This window comes from Sus scrofa, chromosome X (assembly GCF_000003025.6).
Source record: "Sus scrofa isolate TJ Tabasco breed Duroc chromosome X, Sscrofa11.1, whole genome shotgun sequence".
Lineage (NCBI taxonomy): Eukaryota > Metazoa > Chordata > Mammalia > Artiodactyla > Suidae > Sus > Sus scrofa.
The window spans coordinates 37,163,869-37,183,937 of NC_010461.5; the positions used below are offsets into that span (position 1 = coordinate 37,163,869).

Here is a 20,069-nt window from a genome sequence, read left to right on the forward strand (position 1 = left end):
CAATTGGATACGGTGAAATATACAACAACCATTAACATCGTTCTCTTTTTATCACTGAGACAATACTTCAAAACCTTTTATAAAAAGGCAGTTATACATACAGAAAAAAAGAACACGTTGGCAAAACCTTATGCAAAACAACCCCCGAATTGAGTTTGAAAGGCGAAGCGCCTGCCTGGCAATTAAACACGATGCTGCGGTCTCTTCGTTTGATCTTTGCCTCAGCCCACCCACCCACCCCTGCGCCTGCTGCCTCCCACCCCTTCCACCTGCCTGCTTGGGCACCATCCCAGGACACAGGGAGCCCAGCAATCGGTTCCCCCAATTCTCGTCAAAATGAAAATAACAGGGCCACTCACTGTGGGAGGAACACCTATTTCTACCCCCAAGCAGAACTCCTTGGAAGAGATGGCACGTCCTCTGGGTCCCGAGATGGTCACCCCTAGGGCTCTAGCAGTGAGACCACTGGCAGAGTCCTTTGGTCTCCGGCTGGAGAGCGCGGAATGAACACAGAAATGGCAGTGAAGTTCCAAGTTTCTGCGCGTACTTAGACAGGGAGCTGCGCTTGGGGCCAGAACGAGGTCTCCTGCCTGTATGGTGCCAAACATCTGTCTCCATTTTCTTTTGCTCAGTCCATTTGCACAGGTTCAGGAGAGGTGATGATCACGTGAGGGGTGATGGGAGCTCTGGACTTTCTAGCCCCTGCCCGCCACCGCCCCGACCCGGAGGGCTAAGGCTCGGCAGTGCCTGACCTGGAGATGGCGCGCCCTCTTCCTCCTCTCTCTGTGGGCTGGTCTGCCCACCTTCTGCAGCCCAAGAGCAGCAGAGAAAAGCCCACATAAAAGGGATGTGGACTGGGGAACATAACCTTTCTCTCCCTTTCTCCCACTTCCTGGATGCATGTCACGACTAATGTTGGCTCACTAAGGTGGAAGACCTGAGACTTCCAGTAACTCCAAGTTTAAGGCAAACTGCTGAGGGGGAGTGGGCAAAGCCAGGCCAGCACTGAGCCTTACAGGTGACGTCTCCTAACCGAAGACACCAAGTGGAGAGGAAGAGCTTCCTTCTAAAGGGGTAAGAAGCGGAAGGGTTCTATCAAATGATGTGATTCCTGATGAAAGCTCGTAGCCCTTCTGTAAGCTGCAGTGAGAAACGGATGACCTAAGAGGGGAATCAGAGGTGTAGAACAAGAGAAAGAATGCTCCAGGGTCTTTGTCCTATCAGCCTTGGTATCATAAGCCCTTGTAAAGAGGATGGCATTAGGAGGTTGTGTTTAATTCTGGAAGGACCCCTTCCCCACCTCCCAACACATGCATGCACGCGCGCGCGCACACACACACACACACACACACACACACACACACACAACCTCCAGGTTGATGATGGGAAATAACCAGGAGGAATGAGGACCTGAAGGGGCTTGTTTGGAGTACTGATTGCAAGGTGACTTCTTTTTCCAAGGAGAGAGCATGGGAGGCATCACAGTTTAAGAAATGCTTAAGAAATGTTCTCGCTAGCTTTAGCGGCGTGTTCTCTTTGCCCCAAGTTAAGAGGTTGACCTGAAATGAAGAAGAGGACATCACATCAGTGGGAGACGAGAGCATGGGCTTTGGGCTGCCTGTCCTGGAGGCAGAGACCACGCTGGGCATCTCCGGCTGCCCAGTTTCCCCAAGGGTGGCTCAATGGACTAGCTTTTTCAAGGAATGACCGCAAAGCCTTAAGGAACAGATTAACTACAAGTGATTTAAAAACAAATCCCTAAACCTCCTGCAGTAATGAGATCAAAGGCTTAAAAATAATTGTAGCGTGGAGTCCAGGCCCAGCAGGCTGGCTCTAGCCGTGGGAGGTGGAAGGGGCCCCCGGGGGAAAGGCGCACAAGTGGATTCTGTAGTGAGGGATTCACAGCCTCTTCAGACATCCTGCCACCAGTGGGATGGCTCAGAAGATGCCTTCTGAATGTAAATTACAAGAACTAGGTCACTCCTGTCTTTTTTGGAGCAAATATTTTAAACCATCTCACCAGACAAGAGATACATTTAATTGCATTTTAGAAGGCTACCATATTATCTTGACACTGGGAAAATTCCAGATGAATTAAATTGAGGGATACTTTCTTTTTCAGTGTTAGAATTGAATATGCTGCATGGGCAAAGTAATTACTGCTTTATGATTAGAACATCATGACACTCTTTTTGGCAAATAATTTGACATATGAAAAATGCCCCCGCCCCTTTTTGCTGTGGGGAGTGAGGCTGGGGTGGGGAAGAGAGCCCGCAGGATATGGCCCGATTGACCAGTCAAATCATTCGCTCTGCTCTTTTAAAGTGGAAAAAACGATTTCGGTGATGGAATGGAAACAGTAAAGCAGCTTTTTAGCAATTTTCTGATTGCTTAGTGGACAATTGTAATGGAGCGGCAGCAGCGATGTGCTGAAATTACTCTGGATTCAGAAATTGAAGCATTTTCTGCTAGGTCACGAAGACACTGCTTTAGAAAAAACGTATTAGTGGAGCAGAACGGATGACCGCTTTGAGAAGTCAGAATGAGTTCTGGGTACAGGAATTTTGTCACCCCCACAAGGGCGAGAGTACTGCCTGCCTGTGTGCTTCTGAGGACACAGAAGGCGGTGGGGGGGGGGATGAGCGCTGTAAGCTTCTCAGTCCTGGGGCCACATACGTTTACACTGGCATTGCTTTGCTCTTCCTCGGCTTGCCCCACCTTTGTCAGCATGGGGGGAGGCTTAAGACAGGCATCATCAGCATCTCGAGATTTGGTGTTGGGGGTGGGGAGGGTTTCTGTTCTCAGGTGTTAGTTGTATTCTTCTTTGTGCTTCATTGGAAAAGAGGTAGAGTGGGCACTCCCACACTGAGAAGAGCCCAGGTTGAGGCCAGTATCATCTCGGGAATGACTGTCTGGCCTTGGCATCAGTTAGATTTAAATCAGTCCTAACATAGCCCGAAACAGCTCTTGGGGTTTCTCCCTCCATCCAGGGTGTCTCTGGTTTGGTTTGGTCACCCTGCCGTGGGGCCCCAACAGACGCAGGTCACTCAACACTTGGTTAGTAAGCTGTATACTCGTATGATTACCAACAAAGGACAACATTCTGGGGAAATCAGCATCCTTTAATAAGAGCAGGTGGGAGGGGAGGGTGACACCCTAAAAGGAGTATACAAATGCCTTCTTTGTGTGGTCCTTCAAGAGGAGCTGCTCTGCTCAGAACACATCCTGCATATCCTGCCAAGGCACAAAGCGATGAGGCCATCTAACTGACAAGAAGCAAACTGGATGGTATTTTTCAAGGATCAAAGGTTGTTAACAGAACCACGTCACACCCTTAAGACTCTGATGAAGAACCTTCCACTGACTTCTGGCAAAGAGCACACCCCAGCCTGCATCTCCTGTGTTGGAAGAATGTGACCTCACAGAAGGTTGATGAGATGGTTAATGTCTCAAACAAGGACATGATATCTCCTGTGCCAAGGGATATAGCAAGAGGAAGGAGAAACCACAGGTGGCCTTCAGCCTATTGGTGGCCCTTGGGTACACTGCACTCTGGGAGCCGGATGAAGTCCCAGCTGTTGTCCTGCCATTCCTGGGCTTTCGATGGGTCAATGAGCATCTAATGGATTATAAAATCTAAAAGATTATCACCTTGTAAACCTGAACAAATCTACAATGAAATGAAGGAGCCAAAGGCATTTAATTATTGAACACATAAAAGGAAGTATATTTAAAAAAAAAATTGGTCAAACTGTCCTGTTAGTTATCATTTTAAAGGAATTTACAGGGCTGTTATAGATGATTCTTTTGGAATAATTCAGTTTATAGCAAATGCCTAAACTGGTTTCTTCATTGCACAGTATATTCTCTTAAAATGGGTGCTTTAAAACAATTACATACATATTAAAAATCCTCATTTCTTTGCTTAATTAAAACGTTAATACTCTCAGACAACACAGATCTGAAATGGTGAAACCAGCAATTCCCCCGCCCACCTTACAACAAATTAAATTGAGACAAAATTACAAACACATTTCACTACATGATTATTATTAATAAAAATCAGTTTTCTTTTTGTTTTGTTTTTTATAAAGTTGCCCGAAATGCAAGGGATGTGCATAGGTTTACAACTTAGTCATAATAGCATTTTATTCTTATTCCCCTGGGTGCGCCCCATGAACGGAATGTACGTTGCTGTAGATTACAGATTGTTTTGTCCAACACAGACACACCAACAGCATAAACGCTCGCGACTGTCCACATGCATTAAGAGTCAAGACCCAACTTCAAATCGCTAAAAGGTTTACAGGGTGCTTCAAAGAGACAGTATCACATTATCTGGATGTTACATAAAGGACTTAAAAAAAATACTATTCTAAAAAAAAAAAAAAAAAGAGAGAGGAAGAAAAAAAGGCCTTTAAAAATTTATGAGTTTTGTAATCACTAGGTTGATTATTTCAAATAAATAAAGGAAAGAAAGATATTCCAATCCATAAAATCAGACTCTAAAAAGAATGTAGTGTTCCACCCCCAGTCAAGGTAACAGAATCATTGTTTATTATTATTAAAATAGATTATAGAAAGCAGCATCTATTTTGTGCAGTTTTTAGGGGCCTTGGAAATAAAAAGCTATGATTTCCAAAAATATAACATTCCAAAGGATTGAATCATACATACATTTAAAGATACATTTTATTAAAGTTTAGGAGAACTGATTAAAAAAGATACTGTCTCTTTAAATTAGTGTGTAATTGTTTTTCTCCTCCTATCTATTCGGACATGACAATAATTATAAATGTAGGTCACACTACAACTAGGTAGTCTCTAGGGACCACGACCTGCTGACACAAGGCCGATAACAAAGAGGCTTTTCCATGTATGAGGTGGCTCCCAGTTATGCGGCAGATATCTGGGGAGAGGCCTAATAGACCCAGGAGACGGGGACCCACTGCGGGGCTGTGCACACGAGCTCCACGGCTTCCTCCAGATGTCTGATTGTCTCATCGATTTCGTTGTTGATAATTGTGAGATCGAAGTAGTGTGCGTATGTTCTCTGTAAGATGTCAGACTCCTTCTGCAGGCGCTGAAGAGATTCATCCTACGGGGGGATGGGATGGGGGGCGGCGGTGGGAGGAGGGAAGAGCAAAGAGAGGAGAGATGTCAGCCCGATCCTTTCTCTCGGCACGTTTCCCTTCGCTCCAGTGTCACAAACAGTCAAGGCCGGACCTTGATGGGCCGCGTCTGGGTGGGAGGCCAGGTCTGCTTCGTGACAGAGGAGACGACGGACGGTCCCCGGGATGGTGGGGGCCCAGAACTACTGCTTGCAACCACGACTGCTCACCATGCACCAGGGGGCTCCACGCCAAACCGCACGCACTGGAGGAAACAGACACTTCGGCCAACCCATCGGCTTGGCCCGGCCTGGCCGAGCTGTGCTCGTCCCAGCGGCTGTGGGGACTGATGTGCGGAGTCGGGTCGGCCTGTCCTCACTCCTCTGACCCAGGTCAGCCTCTTCACCTTATCTCCAGCCACTCTGCCCCGCTCTCACATTTGGCCGGAGCGAGGTCAGGGCCTGCACCCGCTCCCCTGCCGCCTCCCCCGTCCTCTGCTGGCCCCAGAGCCCAGCTGTGTTTGCACCCAGAGGCCCCCGCCTCTGGGCAACAAATTAAGTTGTATTTTTCTCTTTTCTACTTAGAGGTTCAATATGTTCCAGGAATTCAATTACATATAATGGCTCTCACTCAATAGCGGTGGATGCCAGAGGCAAAAGCTTTTTGGATGTTACAAATAATGGATGAAATAAGGCCATTTCCCAGATACAACCCCAACTGGCATCTGATGAATCCCCTCAAATTGGTCTGCATTGGAAATGGCCAAATCTCACTGTTCGTAAGTACTCGCATCTCAGCGAAAAAGACTCGGAGGGAAAAGCAGCTACTGAACTAATAACTCTTTGCTGCAGTGAGGACTTTCACTCAGTTCCCACAGTGCGCTACAGGGAGCCTCCGGATGGCAGTTCTTTCAAGACAGGGATCTCTTAAGGGCCACCAGAAAGTCTGCCTCTGCATCTTCATGAGTCAGATCTTGTTATGCGGAACTTTTTTTTTTTTTTTTTTGGTCTTTTTCTGTCTTTCTAGGGCTGCACCCACGGCATACGGAGGTTCCCAGGCTAGGGGTCTAATCGGAGCTGTAGCCACTGGCCTACGCCACAGCCATGCCAGATCCGAGCTGCGTCTGTGACCTACACCATAGCTCCTGGCAACGCCGGATCCTTAGCCCACTGAGCAAGGCCAGGGATTGAACCCGCAACCTCCCAGTTCCTAGTTGGATTCGTTTCCGCTGTGCCATGATGGGAACTTCCTTATGCGGAACTTTTAATGGACAAATGCAAATTCGAAAGCAGGGAACTCTGTCACATTAACTGACCCCCTCTACCTCAATACTAGGTAGGTGAGCTGTTGCATCTGATTTCAATACCTGTTTATTTGATTAGTATCTGAGCTTCAACTTGCCCTGTACTTGGCATTGTGCCTTGTACATAGTTAATGCTTAATAAATGTTACTGAAAGAACAAGTGCTTGGCTAATACTGGCCATTACAGGATTTGATGAGTTTTAAATCTATCACCAAGAGGCAGAGAAAGTCTACTAGGGAACGGGGGCCCACGATGACAGATACAGATCTCCAGAAAAACTAAAAAATGCGGTGCCTTCAGGGCCTTGGAAGCCACTGGCGCCCACTGCTGGCTTAGGACCCCTCCTCTTCTCTGAGACTGTTATTTCTAAGAGACTTTCCCTGATGAATCTTGGCCGGGGGGTGCAATCCTCTGGCAAGGGGATTCGAGGTGAAATAATATTGGATTCCATCATGGAATCACATTCTTCTATTCCATCCCCCTCAGTGGGGATGGTCAGACACCAGAAAGCTGGGCCCTCAATCTTTCCTGTGAGGACACTCAGAGTCTCATCCCTGTCTTGTCATCTTCCATGGGGATTTCAAAGCAGGACGTGGCATGCTTTGAATGTCAGGTGTTCACTACTTTGGTGTAGATAAGACCTCAGTTAATTATCACCTTCTAAAGGGTCAGAGCAACAGACTTGCTGTTTGCACTTAAAAAGCATAGTATTTTCACTGTGGCTTGACTTTCAACACAAAGCAAAAGCCCCATTTTAGGAAACATGCATTTACCCAAAGACAGGAGTGCGTCCTTCCTACCAGCGCAGAAGGAGCAATTCCTACCACGTCCCTCTCCAGGCTAGTCCTGGGCTTCAAAAACCACTTAGCCGAGCTTGCAATTTGCTCCAAAAGCTGGGCCGATGAAAACATTCAAGACAATTGATGGCTGAAAGCATCAGATTTTCAACACAGTACTCTTCACACAGAAAAATAAAGCTTCCCTCTTAAGGATCTTATAAGATGAAGCTATATTTGTCATTTTCTTCCTCTACAACAGCTTGTCTGAAGGCTTGACTTACACGCGAGCAGGGTTTAACTCAGTGAAAACAAAATGCCTTTATTCTAACAGCAAAAGCAAGGATTTGTGGGAACAAAATGTCTACATTCTAAAGCTATGGAAGGAAATGAGGCTTATTTCCTCACCTCCTAGCTGGTACTTACAGGCAATTTTCTGCACCATTTTGGCAGCTATGGAAAATTAGTAAAAGGGCAGGAAAATAGGCAAAAACAAAAACAGCAAAGATGATAATTCAAGAAAAATACATGGTAACCAAAGGATAAGAGCTAACCACACGACGTGGAAATTTTCTTTTTCTTTTTCCTTTTTTTGGCGGCACCCGTGGCAGGGATCAAATCTGTGCTGCAGCTGTGACCTGCGCCACAGCATCCTTAACCTACTTTGCCACAGGGGAACTTCAAATGTGGAATTTCAAACATGTGTGTAATAAATGAGATGGAAAAGTAGAATTTACTAAGAAATCCAATCTTTGGCAAATGAAATGACAAAAAATGACTAAAAATGTGAGTGATGTGGAAACCTAAATATTTACTCTTCCTTAAAGGTGCACAAAGTGAAAAGCTTCAAGCCTTGATTTTACAGTCATGAGCTTAGGTGCATCTCGGCCAGTGTGAACTGGACAGCGCCAAGAGCATCCGGGTGCTTTCTAGCCCCTGCAGAAGTGATGGCCTTCAAGGTAACTTTGGGAGAGTTTCTTCCTAACAGTGGTCCTGCAGCGGATAAACAGCAATATACTCCCCAGACATGCCCTACCTATTTTTTTTTCTTGTCAACTTAAATTCTTTGGAGTAAAGAGCAGGCTTTCAGGTTCACAAAGTTACTTATGAGTTGCGAAATATTTCGCCTGTATTCCTCCATTCAATCTGGGCTGCCACAACCAGACAGCACGAGGATGCTTTCTTCTTGCATCTGTGGTGGAAACCCGAGTAGCAGACAGTAACTGCTCCAGGCCTGTCCAACAGATGCATTCTGACTACCCTCTTATCTGCTCAGCGACAGAAGGCTGTCTAAGCCAGCCTGATTCTGGATGGTGCTGCTGCTCTCCCACGCACCGTGTCCCTGGGGCGGCTGAGAGGGCACAGAGCTCATTTCTAGGTTTGGTAATCTCCAGGGATCTGGGTAGAAGTTCTGCGTGCCTTCCACTCCAGGGGCCGCCTAGCGGAGCCTGGGCAGCCCAGGCAAGGTCGTGGATGCCTGAGAGTCCCCAGGCAAAGCAATCCTCTGCAGGGTCCTTATCAGGGGAGGAGGGGCGTAGCCCTGCAGGCTGGAGCGACTTACGGTTAATAAGGCCACAGGCTGACTGCCCTGGAGACTAAAGCTTGAATTTGCCTAATGACTCTGACTGCAGAAGAACCATGCGCTAGTGGTGCTTAATTCCCACTCCCGAGAGAGGACCTCAAGCTCTGGAAATCTTAACCGGCGCCAGCACGGAGGACAAAGCAGAGCCTCATTTAGTTGTCTTAATGAGATGGGGCTTTGGTCTGGACTACACAACACAAATGTTTGCTTACTCTGAGGATTGCTCATTAGGGGGAAAACGGATTAATTCTTACCTCATTCAAACCTGGAGTGATAGTTGGTGCGGCAATAAAAACAACAAAAGGAGCAAACTCTGCAGTTCTCAGGACCTTCAGTGCCTATGTTTAAAAAAAAAAAAAAGACTTTAATGCAGTGTTCGAATGAGTCCACAGAAAAATCATGTAGCTGGAAAAGCCCTTGATTCAAATTTCTGGCAAGATATTAAATTTACCAACTTTTACTTATATTACTTCTTTCTGTTCAAAGGCTGGATAATAGTCACCAGCAAATAAAAGTTGACCAATTGGACATTTTTATGAATCAATCTTATTTTTCTTTGGAAAAGTGAACACTGATTATGTTGATGTTCATTTAAGCCTGGTTATTAGTTGTAGCCTGAATTTTAATTTCTGGGAAATGCATTTTGGGGTAGACTTGGACCAGCAGGCCGGCTTCACTACCCGTCCACGTGATGGTGCAGATTTCGGGCTGAACTGCTAACAATGACAGCGGATCCTGGCCAACGTGACCACGGTGAGGGCTGTGTTCACACCAACACAGGTCTTCAGGGTTGCCCTGAGGAAAGCCCTGCCTGCTGTAGGACTCACAAAGGGAGACCCTGCCCAGGGGTGGAGCTGGGAGCCGCTCTCGGAGCTGTGTGGCTGTGGGCCAATTTGTAGGCCCACAAGAAGATGCTGCATTCTAGGGGGAGGGACCTCTGAAGCTCCTTTCAGTTCCCTTCCAAGGCATCAGAACCCTCTCTCTGTGCAAGCTACACGTTTGCACAGACATACTGAAAAGCTGGAACCTGATGCTGTCGGAGTGGATTCTGGTAAGTGGTTGCTGCTTCTGCTCCTCCCCTGTAAGGACAAGAGAGCCCTAGGGGGTCACACCCCCCGCCCCCACAACAAAACCCAACAGAGGCACACAATTCACAAATGATTGACATGTAATTAATTCATACATGTCAGGAGTAGATACCTTGCCCTCCTTCATACAAGAATTGAACGTGTCTGTTCTGTTGGCCACATAGTTTGCTTTGCTAAATGCCCTCGCCAACTGTCTGCTTCGCGCCATTCCTAGTCCTCCCCCTTGTGCCTGGTTTGCTGTACGAGCATTTGGACTGGGGGCTCTGCCTCCAGTCCTGCTGTTCCAATCATACTAAACCCTGCTGCTGGAACGAGCTTTTGGAGATGCAAATCCCATTGCATCGCTCCTCCACTTCGAACCTTCAAGAGCTCCCTTTTGGCCTTGGGATAAAATGTACCCTCCTTAGCAAAAATGTCAGATCCCCCACGGAAGCTGGCTCATACTTACCTTTCTGACTCTTCCCCTCCAGGGACTGGCCTTGCTGAGCTACTTTCAGTTCCAGCAAGGGCCAGCCTTTCCCTTACTGCCCTCTCTGCCTGGACCCTCCAACCCCCTCGGCCCCATTCGCATTCTCCCTATTGCCTAGCTGAGCGTGCATTCTTCTGGAAAGTGTCTTGTGAGCTCTGAGCCAAGGTCAGGTGACACACCCACACTCAGGCACCTGGGAAATGCAAGTGCCCCCATGCTGGCAGGGAAGCTTCTTGAGGGCAGGGGTTGTGGCTTGTTCAGTTGTTGCCCTCATGCCCCACATGGCACCTGGCAAAAAATGGCTTTTGATTAAACAAAAATGTCAAAGCACTACACATAATTTGCACAAGATTTTGCCTTTCAAGGCAGGTTTGATTAGAAGGCACTGTGCTTTTTGTGGTTGAAGAAACTCCTTTTCTTTCTTACTTCCTTTTTTGCTTTTTAGGGTTACGACATATGGAGGTTCTCAGGCTAGGGGTCAAATCGGAGCTACAGCTGCCGGCCTACGCCACAGCCACAGCAACCTGGGATCCGAGCCATGTTTGTGACCTACACCGCAGCTCATGGCAATGCCGGATCTTTAACCCACTGAGCGAGGCCAGGGATCGAACCCGCATCCTCATGGATACTAGTAGGATCAATTCCGCTGTGCCACGACGGGAACTCCCTGAAGGGACTCTCTTGACCTCTATGAATATAAAGGCACCTAAGAGGCAAATTGGCTGGTAAAGGTGTTGACTTTTCTGCTTAGCGCAAAGTTCACTTTCAATAAGATTATGTTTCTGAATTTTAGTTGAGTTTCTCCTTGTGGAGTTTCTCGCCCCCCGCCGCCGCCCCCGCCATCAAAGTGCTTTACTTGTCAAAGTCTCAGGCTCAGACTCCCCTTGGGAGAAAGCTTTTCAAGCAGGCATATGTTCATTTTGAAAGAGGTAACTGTCGTTTCTTTGCAAATCCTTTTGTGACTGAAGATTTTAGCAAGGAATAAACATCATGAAAAAGTCCATGTATAGCTCAATTGTGCTTAACAGGGATCTTCACTTAGAAATGTCCTTTTTGACAATATTATTTTGGGCCTTTTTTTTGCTCTTCCTGTACCCATAAATCAGGTGACTCCAGAGTCAGTTGAGACACACCCAGTGAGCGAGAACCACCTCCCGGACAACTAAGATGGGAAAAAAAATCCCAAGGCACAGTCCCTATGCTTGTTTTCATCCCTGAAGCTGCTCTGAATGCCAGATGGATGTCCACGGAGCCACAACCCACGGATGAGATGGAGAATGCCCCCCCACCCCCGGCAGGAAATGGTCTTTTCTCTGCTCAGTGACTGCAGCCTGATAGCCAACCAGTTTGAGTATTTTATGTCCTAGCCTGCTATTATATGACTACACCAGAAAACACCCGACTTGGCAACCCATTAGCTCTCCGCGGATTACCCTTCCCTGTAGGACATTCACGCCCTTAATCTTTATCCACAGGGACGCGAAGGTCATTCTGCACCTGCCACATGCGACTGTCAATGGAGACTACTCAGCACGCTGCCGAATGCCTCTTACGTCTAAGATCAGGTTATGTTCATTTAGCAATTCACTCCAAGGAAAGAACTAACATACTTCTTTTTCTCTTTAGGGCCACACCCGCGGCATATGGAGGTTCCCAGGCTAGGGGTCCAATCAGAGCTGCAGCCGCCGGCCTACATCACAGCCACAGCAACACAGGATCTGAGCCTCATCTGTGACTTAGACTGCAGCGCATGGCGACCCCAGATCCTTGACCCACTGAGTGAGGCCAGGGATCAAACCTGCATGCTCATGGATACCAGTGGGGTTCGTAACCGCTGAGCCACAACGGGAACTCCCGAAAACTGACATACTTCCATTAGATGAGAATTATGTCACCTGTGGTGTTCTCCTTTTTGTCCCAGTTGCCGGGAAGTTTAGAGCCAGATTTCATGTTTATCGCAGTAACCACAATAGCCTCTATGGTTGTTATATTTGCTTCCTCCTCCTTTCAGGGCTTTGACTTTCTAGCCAATATTGTATTTTCAAAAATTATAAGATGCTTTGAATCCTGAGGTTTTCTTGCCTGGTCCCCCCTCATATCTTCAGCACATGTTCTCAGTTGTTCCTGAAGGTCTCTGGGGTCCCCATACTCTGGTCTACTTATGGGTCCCAGGTGGGTGTCATTTTTTGTGTGGTCTCAGCTTGCCTGAGGTTCGGGAATAGGAAATGCAATTGCTTCACGAAGACTCCCTTCCCTCAGGCATTAATAGGTGGTCTTAAGATGATTTCTAAACCCTCTTCCTTTTTGACCTTTTTTTTTTTTGGTCTTTTTGCCATTTCTTGGGCCGCTCCCATGGCATATGGAGGTTCCCAGGCTAGGGGTCCAATTGGAGCTGTAGCGCCGGCCTACACCACAGCCACAGCAACGCCACATCCGAGTTGTGTCTGCAACCTACACCACAGCTCATGGCAACGCCGGATCCATAACCCACTGAGCAAGGCCAGGGATCAAACCCACAACCTCATGGTTCCTAGTTGGATTCGTTAACCACTGAGCCACAACGGGAACTCCCTTTTTGACTTTTAAGATGAGACATACATTTGTTATTATTTATAAGTAAATATCTTTTTCTGAATCCCAAATAGGGGAAAGTCTAGAAAGATCACTGAAAAAAATCACTGGATTCAAACAGCCCAACAAGAACTAATTGAACATTTGAAGCTAAATCTTTAGTTTTCTTTTGGAGATAAGTTGATTTAAAGGCCCATCTGTGGCCAATAATTAATCTCAGGTTATCACCCTCAAGGAATAAAAACTCACTTGACCAAGTGTCTAAGAAGCAGGTATCTTTTAGACTTAACTCGGTTTGCAAAATTAAAAAGTACTTAAGAGTAGCATCTGAGCCATTTCATACAAAAATCTAAGGGTGTAGTAAGGAAGAGCACAGTGACCCCAGAATCAGTCTTCAGACCGCCCACCGATTTGGCTCAGAACCTGGCTCTTGCTTCCAAGCACAGATTCCTAACAAGACTGTACCTGCCCCTTGATGACCTTTTCCTCTGAGGGCAAAAGCTAAACTGCAAATATGCTGCTACTGTCAGATGCAACAAATGGACACATCAGAGTAAAACTACAATCTAACGTTTTGATCACACACTGGAGCTACTGTAGTTTCAGCATGAGAGACATCGATTATCTTCCGAACTATGACTTTATTTCCATGAGAAATTCGCTCTGTAGCGTTTCTCAGGTTTGACTGCCTAAGTTTTCTAAGTGTTAAAGATTTAAAGTGTACTACATAGAAGGTGTACCAGCTTAAGAATTACCCAGAATTAACTTTTCTAGGACAGTACAGTGAAAGGAGGCTGGGATTTACTGTAAAAACCTCCAATCTGAACCGACTGCTCAAATGATAATTATGCTAAGCCTTGGTTTTTTCATCTACAAAAGCAGATAACTGGTATCTCTCCCTCTCTCAGGGTTACCAGGACTAGGCAAAATCTAGAGCACTACAGGAATGCAATCCACCTTATTATTTTAAAAAGAAGCCAGGTTACTCATTTTCTTCTAGTTTATAGTCTTTACCGTGGTCTAGGTTTAACGTTGACAACATTTTAAAGTCCCACAACATTTTAGCACATAGTATTATGAGACATGTGTTCAGTTTGGCCCTCACTATCCAAAACCAGTGAAGCTGGCAGAAACCAAATGAGCTGAACACCAGCGTCCGGGGGGCTTTTTACGGGCCACATAGAGTGGAAGTGGTGTCAGCAGTGGCAGAAGTGCGAGGATTTTAAAAAATGCCACGTGGCACTTCTGTTATGGGCAGTTTTGGCTGAACGCTGAGGAAGGCATTGCAACCTGACCAGCTTGCCTCATCTGTACTCTCCACTCCAGGGAGATACGGTGGAGCGGGGTCATCACATGGGTGGGGTGGGAAAAGGGCACGGAGAAAGGTCCTAAGGAGAGAGCCTCCACGAGGCTCTGTCTGCAGCATCCCGAAGACAGGGGCGGGCTTGCCCAGCCTGGGGGGGGAGAGGGCGCTGAAGGCAGAGAAGCCCGAGGGCGAAGCCCAGGCGGGGCAGTCTGGGCACCTGCAGCTGGGCCTCCGGGTGCGACAGTCAGTGTGACAGCAGGACCAGAGCGGTCAACCAGACCGACGAGAGGAGCAGGATCGAAGTGATCCCTGTCCCCAGGACCACAGGCCCCGAGAGGCTCCGGCAGAGAGCAGGATCCCTATCTCGCCTGAGAGGTCACAGTCTGAGAGGAAGGGACAAAGGAAGCAGGAGAGAAGAATGCAGTGAGCACATCCAGCAGTCAGGAAGCAGGAAAGAGGCCCAGCCCGGGCCGAGGGGTGCTGTGGTGCCCAGTGCCCCATGTGAAAGTGACTGCTGGGGGCATCCGGATAAGGCCAAGAGAAGTGTCTCCCGCTCAGCAGTGCAGAGCAATGCATGGCTGGACAAGGGCAAGGGGACAGCTAGACGCCGGGAGGGGAGCAGCGTGGGAGCAGCGACAGCAGCAGGGGCGGTGGTGGTGGCGGCGGCAGCAGCGGGTGAGGCAGAAAGCCCTGGAAAGTGGACTGAGGAAGTGCGGAGGGGGTCTGAGGAGCCCTGCAGCCAGCATACTGCTAGAGACATTACTACCAGCAGAAAACGACGTTCGGGTGAAGACCAGTGTGGAACCCAAGGAGAGGATGTCGAAGACCAGGACCAGGATTGAGACTTTGCCTCTAGCCACCCCTGGCCAGAAGATTTTTCCAATCCCTAGTAAGGAGGGATTAGTAGTTAAACAAATGTCAATCTGCATTACACATCATATATTTAGTTCTCTAAAGGTCCAAGTTCATGGCTGATACTCTGTCAGTGTTCACCCTACTGCTGCTCTTCTTCCCAGCCCCTAACCAGATTCCAAGTTCAAGAACCCCACTGGGTGCTGTGAGAGACCATGGCTGAGCTCACCAGCCATGACATTAAGGACTAGGAACTGAGAAACTGAGCAGTTGGTCCCCAGGGCACACAGACCCTGCCTATGCTGCTTCCCCCTCCCTTTGAGGATGGCCAGGGGACCCTCGCACACAGCAGCCCTTGAACAGGGCTCTTCCCCTTCCGGGTAGCCAGGTAAGCCTCCTGATGAAACAGTCTGCTTGAGGGGAGCCGGTCTACCGTTTCAGCAGGTGGTATATGGATTCTATTGATGAGTGATAAGGGATTTTTGGGACAGGTCGGCGTAGAGATGGCAGGCCTGGGAGTCACACAGACACCCACAAGCCACCTCCATAACCTGCCCTGATGCCTGCAACTCCTAAATCCTTCCTCCTGGGCTTTGAGTCCCACTTGTGCTTAATTTGTCCTCAGAGATGAAAAGTAGCGCGACAGCATTTTTGATGTAAGGCCCTTTGGCTTTCTCCTTTGCCAGTTTAATAATAATTCCTACTGCTTCTGGCAGAGGACGCATCTGCAAATCATCCAATTGTCTCTGCAGCTAGCTCTCCGAGTCCTCTCCAAATATCTCCTAGTTCTAGCTCAGGGTCACGCATCATCCCTCAACAAAGAGATGGAGGAGGCTGAGAACCACCCTGGGTCTCTAGCCCTGCTCCGCCCGACATCTCGCGCGGCTCCCTCGGGCATGCGTTCATAAAGCTAGCGCTGCATTTCAGACCCAGGCTCCAGGATCAGACTTTCTTGCTGGCAATCATCATGAGACACTGGCAGAGGCTCTGCTGGTCCAGGCTGAGCTGTACCAGGAGAGCAAAGTGGCGGTTGTGTTAACAAAGTGCCAGAGTCTCATCCTGAGTCAGATTATCATAGGATTTCTGGCAGGCACAGACCCGATCAGGCACATCGAGCTTCTGAGTATAATGAATCTCCTAAGAGAACAGTCTCTACTTCTTAAATACACAGTGTGTGCACTGAGTGTGACGACTGGCTTGCATTCTAGACTGTTAACTCATGGTGCCCTCACGGATGGTATTTTCCTGTAGCTTCCTATTACATTGTCATGTGACGCGTGGCATTCTGATGGCATTTTTGACTTCGGAACCTGAGCTGGGCATGCAGGCAGGATGATGGGGGGCTAGGGCCAGCTGGGCATTACCTGGGGCTCCACATCCAGTATTGCAATCAGCCCTTGCTCATGGATCTTCCGGATGGTCTCCAGTTTTGTCCCGTACATCGCATCCTCATGGCTGCCATACTCCAAGTATTCGTTATTAGAGATGTCCTGCATCATTTGGTCATGAGATACAAAGTAGTAATTCTTTCCATTTTCTTCATCTTTCTTTGGAGGTCTGGTTGTATCTGCAAAGTCACAGGTCAAGAGAGGTTTAAAAGGCTGAGCTTGTGAGCTCCCAAAGGACCTACCCAAACTCAATTTCTTCTTAAAAGCTGCAGATTCTGTGTATGTCTCATGCCCTGCTCCCACCCCAAGTAGCTCTGTAGAACTAAATTCTAGAAGTCATATTGCTGTATGTGACATTGGACCACAGTAGGTGGTGAGCTGTTTGGTTTGGTGACTCTTTCAGTGTTTAGATGACATCTATTTCATTCCTTCATGGATCACCACAGGGGAAAGACTAAATGAGCCAAGATTTGGAGTTCCCGTCATGGCGCGGCAGAAATGAATCCGACTAGAAACCATGAGGTTGCGGGTTCGATCCCTGGCCTCGCTCAGTGGGTTAAGGATCCGGTGTTGTCGTGAGATGTGGTGTAGGTTGCAGACGCGGCTCGGATCCTGTGTTGCTGTGGCTGTGGTGTAGGCTGGCGGCTGCAGCTCTGATTGGACCCCTAGCCTGGGAACCTCCACATGCCGTGAGCCAAGATTAACATAACTCACTGTATGCCTTAGTGTACTTGGGTCTTAAGTAGAAGGAAACAAACAATTTTTTAAAAATGGAAAACCACAAAGATTGCTATTTTCTATCTAGTATCTGCTAAGTGCTTCACATGATCACAAATTCTCTTGGTTTTTTTTTTTTGCTTTTTTTTTTTTGGTCTTTTTAGGGCCACACCTCGAGGCATATGGAGGTTCCCAGGCTAGGGGTCTAATTGGAGCTGCAGCCGCCAGCCTACATCACAGCCACAGCAACAACAGATCTGAGCTGCGTCTGCAACCTACACCACAGCTCATGACAACGTTGGATCCTTAACCCACTGAGCAAGGCCAGGGATCGAACCCTCGACCTCATGGTTTCTAGTCGGATTCATTTCCACTGCGCCACGATGGGAACTCCTCAAATTCTCTTTACCTTCCTGGAATTACTTCATTTTATAGTTGAGGAAACAAAGAGGGCCAGAGGTTAAGGCTAAGACGTAGAAAATAAGGGGAGTAAAAATACTACAGATTTAAAATTCTTTAAACAACAGCACATTGGGTTTTAAAAGGGATAAAAGTCAACAATTTAGGTACTGACTAAGGAAAATACTGTTATATCAAAGAAAACTATACTATCATTAAGGCCTATTTTTCTGAAGAATAATTCATCTGGGTAACATTTATGACATACTGTTGGAAAAGTTAGGTTACTAACAGACTGGATGAGTCCAGTTCAACAACAACAATAATCTCTCTCTCTCTCTCTCTCTCTCCTCTCTCTCTCTCTCACACACACACACACACACACACACACACACTCCTCTCTCCTCTCGTACTGAGAGAAGAAAGAAGCCTAGAAGGATATACCACACAATATTGATAGCATTATTGGGGAGAGTGGGGTTGGGATTGTTACCTTATTTTCTTCTTTGTTCTTTTTTTGATTTTCCAAATTTCCCATAATGAAGTTATTACTTATATAATCAGAAAAAATGTGTAAATTACAAGATTAAAAAAGTACTAGGAAAAAGGAGAGTGAGACATTGCTTACGTGGAATAGGGTATGCAAATCGGTCCGGGTGCTTTGTGATGAGGGTGTTTTTTATGTGTCTTCTCCCAACACCGTGCGCACCTATGTCATTTTTGTTTTTAAAGGAAATTAAAGTTGACAATTGTTAGTAACATTCGAAAAATGTTCTGAAGATGAGAATAAGAAAGCCATTTATACAAATCAAACTTACCTAATAAGACTAGTGTTTTCCTTTTGAATGCTGGGAGTTTTACTACTTCTTCATATGTAACAAGATCTAATTGATCAAACACTAAAATGCAAAGATTTAGAAGGAATATAAATTTACAGAAGAATATTTCATGAATGTAAATTATAATTTTACTGGCAAAACTAAAATAACAGTAAAACCATGTCTTAAAAATAGAATCCAACTTACACGTAATTTGTCATATAACCTTTTGGGAGAAAATTTCATTTTTAAGCCCATGAAAATGCACTTTAGAACAGAGGCATCCAAAGATATGTTAAGCACATGCATAAAAGTCCAACTATAAAGATACTGCATATCTTTTCATGCAGTATCCAACAAATCATATGAATTCATTCAAAACCACATGCTGTTCATATTTCTGTGATTCTAAGCAATCAGCAATACTAAAAAGATAAAGTCTACAGACAGTGACCAACATGAATATAGCATGAATGCAACTAAAGTTAACTAAGAAAGAGGCCAGCTAGATTATTTCTAGGAATGGATGAGAGATGCATGGACAGCTGGTCTTTAACTTGACAGTTCTTTCTTTCAGCAGAGCTGCTGAAGGTAGTAGCATGCTAGAGTCTTTCAAAGTCAAATTCTGTAACTATGATTTCACAAGCTTCAGAAGTGACCATCTCACAAGTTTTACTGTAACCCAGCTATCCATTCAGTGCAAAGTCTTGGGCATATAAGTAGGGGAACATGCTTCCCTGGGCCCCAAACTTTGTCAGCCTGTGTGTACAAAAGTCAGGATGGACAGAATGGGAAGAAGCATGAAGTAGAGTCTGAGCTTGGAAACCTTTGCAAAAGGGGAGTTCTTTAGTCATTACAGACTGAGAAGAAATACTTATAAAAATTTTTTTTAAACCTGCCTCTTAAAACCATTATGAAAACTTTCTCGAGAAGATGACCATTCTTGTTGAAGTTTAAGGTAGTCCAATTTTCACACACATTTGAAAAGTCTCACAAGAAGGCTAAAATCATGTCAACGTTTCCTGTGATATTTTTCTGTATGGTACGACCCAGATGTTGTCAGAGGCATGCCCTGAAGTTGTGGTTTTGTTTTAAAGAATATTGAATAAGATCTGGATTAGAGGGGTTGAAATATATTCCATGAAATTGATTCCATGGTATAACAGGAATCGGGGGGCGCTTCAGTCAATTGTTAAGAGAAGCTTCTACTCCCTGAAACAATATGGCCAAATGCTTTTGAATATCAGCTCAGTCCTTAACATTTGTGATCTTCCCAGTAGCAAAGAACCATAAAATGCAAAATAGGATACTCTGGAATACAACAGATCAGAAACAAATGAACAAAAGTATCAATCATTCCCAGAATACTAAAAAAAAAGAAAAAGAAAAAAAATCCAATATGTTAAAATAAGGGTTAGTGCATGTTAATGGGTATTTGTGCATTTGTTTTCTTTTGATAACTTGATTCCATAAAGGCTGACCAAAAGCCTTTAAAGCATATTCTCCAGCAATAGCTAAAAACCAAGAAATGCTTCCTGTGTTTACAATGGCAGACTCGAGGTTCTCTATGTGGCAGAGCTAGCTGGTCACGCTGCAGTGGTAATGCAGTGACAGAGACTTGCAAAAATAAAAGTGGGAGAGCTTACGGCCTTGCTTTTTATACTTATGGCCCTCTGAGTGATACTTCC

General features: G+C 46.3%; 2 protein-coding genes across 2 annotated transcripts in view; one reads left to right on the plus strand and one right to left on the minus strand.

Moving 5' to 3' along the window:
• The window catches only part of CASK (calcium/calmodulin dependent serine protein kinase), a 368,751-nt gene continuing 351,786 nt past the window's right edge, over positions 3,105-20,069 (minus strand). The window contains 5 exon segments of the mRNA XM_003360270.5: positions 3,105-5,098; positions 9,028-9,111; positions 16,424-16,626; positions 18,192-18,272; positions 18,382-18,462. Of these exon segments, the coding sequence (XP_003360318.2) occupies positions 4,922-5,098; positions 9,028-9,111; positions 16,424-16,626; positions 18,192-18,272; positions 18,382-18,462 (626 nt within the window). The 3' untranslated portion in view covers positions 3,105-4,921.
• Positions 5,105-9,021, plus strand: LOC110257750. Its single transcript, XM_021080208.1, has 2 exons — positions 5,105-5,503; positions 5,696-9,021. The coding sequence occupies exons 1-2, from the start codon at positions 5,158-5,160 to the stop codon at positions 5,746-5,748; spliced, it is 399 nt and encodes a 132-aa protein (XP_020935867.1). The 5' UTR covers positions 5,105-5,157; the 3' UTR covers positions 5,749-9,021.

Bases quoted from the DNA above. Each gene is read 5' to 3' on its own strand.
- LOC110257750 (XM_021080208.1), top strand. From the start codon at position 5,158: ATGTCAGCCCGATCCTTTCTCTCGGCACGTTTCCCTTCGCTCCAGTGT. The intron at 5,504-5,695 runs GTCAGCCTCTTC...TTTTCTACTTAG, and splicing joins TCCTCACTCCTCTGACCCAG to AGGTTCAATATGTTCCAGGA.